Here is a 3677-nt window from a genome sequence, read left to right as displayed (position 1 = left end):
CGGGCTGGGACTGGTTCTCCGTGCGACGTACGCCGAAGCGCATCCGCCAGGAGTCACAGCGTGGCGCCGCCCTTCTGCGACCTGGACCTCACACGCTGCTGCTGGTTCTCCCTGTGGTCTCCTCCCTCACCGCCAGGAAGAGAAGAACCCTTCTGGCCCACATTGAGACTCTTTTTGGCGACACCGCCTGCCTCCACACTATGGTACTGTTCAGCTGCGGGGACTGGCTGGGCCGAACGCCCATTGAGGAGCACATACTCAGAGGGGGCCGGGAGCTCCAAAGACTTCTTGAGTACTGTGGAAACTATTACCACGTCTTGGACAGTAAGACCCCTGGCAAGGACAGGAGCATCTCAAACCTCCTGGATAGGATTGAGGAGATGATCAGGGAAAACGGAGACAAGGCCTTCCTCCCTGTGCAGACCGAATGGTGTAAGTCCTGCAATTTTAACTCCGCTTTGACACATACTTGACAATCCGTAGGTACACCTACGTAATCTCATCTCATCCAATATAAGAACTACATCAAGAATCCAACAATAGACCAAGTTCACCCCAGTTGGGTTGTCGCCCAAATCTATCCAGAAGATGTCATTGGGCTACTTTGTGGTCATTGTGGACTGGCTGCTAAGATCACTTGCTGGGCCGCGCCCCTTAAAGGCACACATCCAGACACATGATTTTTGCTTCAATTAGACTTTTATAAAAATCGATTTATTTCTCATATTCCATTTTATTATGTTTATTGGCTTTCTATATTCAAAGTTTTTTTTTTTTTGTGGTGCTGCAACGGATTAATGGCATTTGTATTCATTTCAATGGGGAGGTTTGAGTTGATATACTCAAAAATAAATTGACTCAAGGGACCACTGTTCCAAAATATACCAATACCATACACGAGTAAGCTAAAAGGATTCCAAACATTTCAGTGTGATGCAGTGCAGTTGTACACCACTACAAATGACAACTAATAACATAAAGTTATTTTTTTTTTTTTGTGGTGCTGCAACGGATTAATGGCATTTGTATTCATTTCAATGGGGAGGTTTGAGTTGATATACTCAAAAATAAATTGACTCAAGGGACCACTGTTCCAAAATATACCAATACCATACACGAGTAAGCTAAAAGGATTCCAAACATTTCAGTGTGATGCAGTGCAGTTGTACACCACTACAAATGACAACTAATAACATAAAGTTAACCGACTGTCATTTGTAACGACACAATGTCTGATGCAGCTCTGATTCGAGATGACTGTCCATGGAAAGCTCGCTGACACTTTAGTGCATGAGACTGCGTGGCGCTGTTGCCTTGTCATCAACATTGTCTAATTTAATTGTCTTGTATTTGACAGTGAGTGAGGAGAGCTCTTACTCATCCGACAACACCGAGCCAGAGGACGACTGTCGAGGGTGCCAGCTGCAGTGATGAAAGTGAAAGCCAAGAGCTCCTGTGTGCGTGTTCTGTTCTTTTGGGTGTCCACTAGGACCAAACCGAACCTCATCAACCTTTAGCCTCATCTAGATAGCCATTCTGGATCTTTTAGGAAATAATGTTGGACGGCGATCACTTTTGAGGACTGTTGCAGAGGAAGTGTTTCATGAATATATTTACCGAAGGAGGTGCCGCGGCAAAGTCCTCGCTGTAACCCTGCAGAATGTTCCACTGTCATGATTTAAAGTTGAAGAGTTGAGTTGAGCGATGAGGCCACCGAGCACATCAGAAGTCTAATCCATTTCACTCACGAAGGAATTTGTCCAAGATGACATTATCTGGAGAAGGCAGCTTGTTTTCTTTCATGTCTGCTAAATGATTAACTGGAAGGAATGCTTCCTTCTGTTACCGCACCTTTCATTTTGAAAAGAGCGTCGACGCTCTTATCTCGTGCTCTTTGATTCCATCGAATCAAAGGCCTCGTAAGGGAAATGCTTCTGTAAGAAAAGAACCCATTGAACACCGGATCAAAATGCAGTTTACTGTGCCGGATGATGATAGATGAGAAAACTGCGAGTGCACTCGACAAGGTTTGCTCACTCACTTCAGCACGCCTTTGCACATGGAAGCAGATGAGAACTGTGAGTCCCCAGTGATATTAAAATTGTCAAAATGCTTCCTTCATTAATTTTTGATTCGTTTCTGCTCAGTGAGTCAGGGTTGAAGTAGTCTCTCTCTTTCTCTCTCTCTCTCTTTCTCTCTCGTAAAATCTGGCACATTCACAGCAAAGCTGATTGAAATGCTGCAGGCAGTGGTCACATCAAATCAAAAAGCGCTGCTTTGCAGCAACTACAGGAGAGTCTGTGTGCTTGGGGCTCAGTTATTTACTTTCATTCTTTTGTGCCCGCAGATCATGAGAATGGATTAAATCAATGGAATCATAAAATAGTCTCATCTACGGTGGTTCCCATGCTCAAGAGGGACACAAACAGGAGCAGCCGGCTGTGTAGGAAGTAACGTTGGGAGCAGCCCAAGCTTGGCTGGCTCTGCTTTATCGTTTGCGTGTGCTAATGCGTCCAGTGCGTTTGTTGACGAGTTAAAAGTGCACTCCGTGTGCCTCAGCATCAAAGCGTGATAGTGGGAGTACAGCCTTGCTGCAGGGCTGTTTCCTAGAATATGTCAAGCTTTTGCATGCTACAGAAACCACATAACCTCGTGAATCACTGGAGCTCAAAAATAGGGCTACCAAGTCATTTTTTTCTACGTCAAGAATAAATCTGCTATATAAACACACCAGATATATATCCATATGAGGCATGTTAGAGCACTGCATGCAGATAAATGAGTTTCTTGAGATTTTATGGCAAACCTCACTTCCTTCCTTCCACCTTTGAAACCTGCTTGATAACACCCATGGGAGTATCTGGTCTGATTTGGCGCCCCCCTTGTACTTTTTACAGCTGCAAGCAAAAATAAGAAACACAGGAATTTTTGCTTTGGTGACCATGCTTCTTCTAAATCATGTAGCCAACTGCAGCACTTACAAGCATGACATAACAGTTTGCTATGTGGATGTTTCAATCGTTCGTTTGAATCAGAACTTTCCCACTGTGGCTTTGTTGTATACGCAGTGTAATATTTACAGTGTAAAGTATGTCCTAATGTCGCTTTGAAGTGAGGCATTTTGCACTATGTAAGTTGTGCCACTTCACTGTAGCTCAAAGTGATGTTACTTGCTGTGTCATTCTTCGTAACGGCGGTGATCACACCATCAGCACTTTGTTCATTGTCATACAATAAAAGAGACAGATATATTGTAGTGTGTGTCTGGCTTTCGTTTTATTGTGTGGATTTGTTTTTAATGTGGATAAGGAGGAATGCTATGAAACGGCCATGGGACTCGACAGGGATGTAAACACAAACGAAGCCTAAACTTCGCCGGAACTGGCGCTATGGTGACATCTTGTGTTTAAAATAAAATTAAAAAAATGTAGATGTTTGAAGTAACCACGGATGCTATATCATGGTCACCTTCGCCATTTACTCGAGCAAGGAGGAACTGCTCTTCTTGCATGTGTTGCTCATTGCGGGAGGAGATTGCACATATCCCAATGAAATCGTCCTGGAGCGACTTTTCACTATGTTGCAACATTTCCATAGTTTGTTCCCTTTCATTTTAATAAAAAAAGTGTGATTTCTTTTTTCAAATCAGGAAAAGAAAATTACTTATTATTGGATTA

The 3677-nt window shown here is 43.4% G+C and overlaps 1 protein-coding gene across 2 annotated transcripts in view; it reads left to right on the top strand.

Moving 5' to 3' along the window:
- LOC109520274 (GTPase IMAP family member 8) overlaps window positions 1-3256 on the top strand; it is a 13727-nt gene extending 10471 nt beyond the window's left edge. The window contains exons 8-10 of one of the 2 annotated variants that reach the window (XM_019877392.1): window positions 51-432; window positions 1358-1457; window positions 2348-3256. In XM_019877392.1, coding sequence (XP_019732951.1) covers window positions 51-432; window positions 1358-1431 — 456 coding nt within the window. In that variant the 3' untranslated portion in view covers window positions 1432-1457; window positions 2348-3256. Of the gene's footprint in view, window positions 1-50; window positions 433-1357 lie in introns of both variants that reach the window. The other variant, XM_019877390.1, reaches the window with a different exon arrangement.
- Window positions 3257-3677: the final 421 nt, after the last annotated feature.

Source organism: Hippocampus comes, unplaced genomic scaffold (assembly GCF_001891065.2).
Source record: "Hippocampus comes isolate QL1 unplaced genomic scaffold, H_comes_QL1_v1.1 scaffold193, whole genome shotgun sequence".
Lineage (NCBI taxonomy): Eukaryota > Metazoa > Chordata > Actinopteri > Syngnathiformes > Syngnathidae > Hippocampus > Hippocampus comes.
This window is presented reverse-complemented; position numbering and strand designations above follow the sequence as displayed.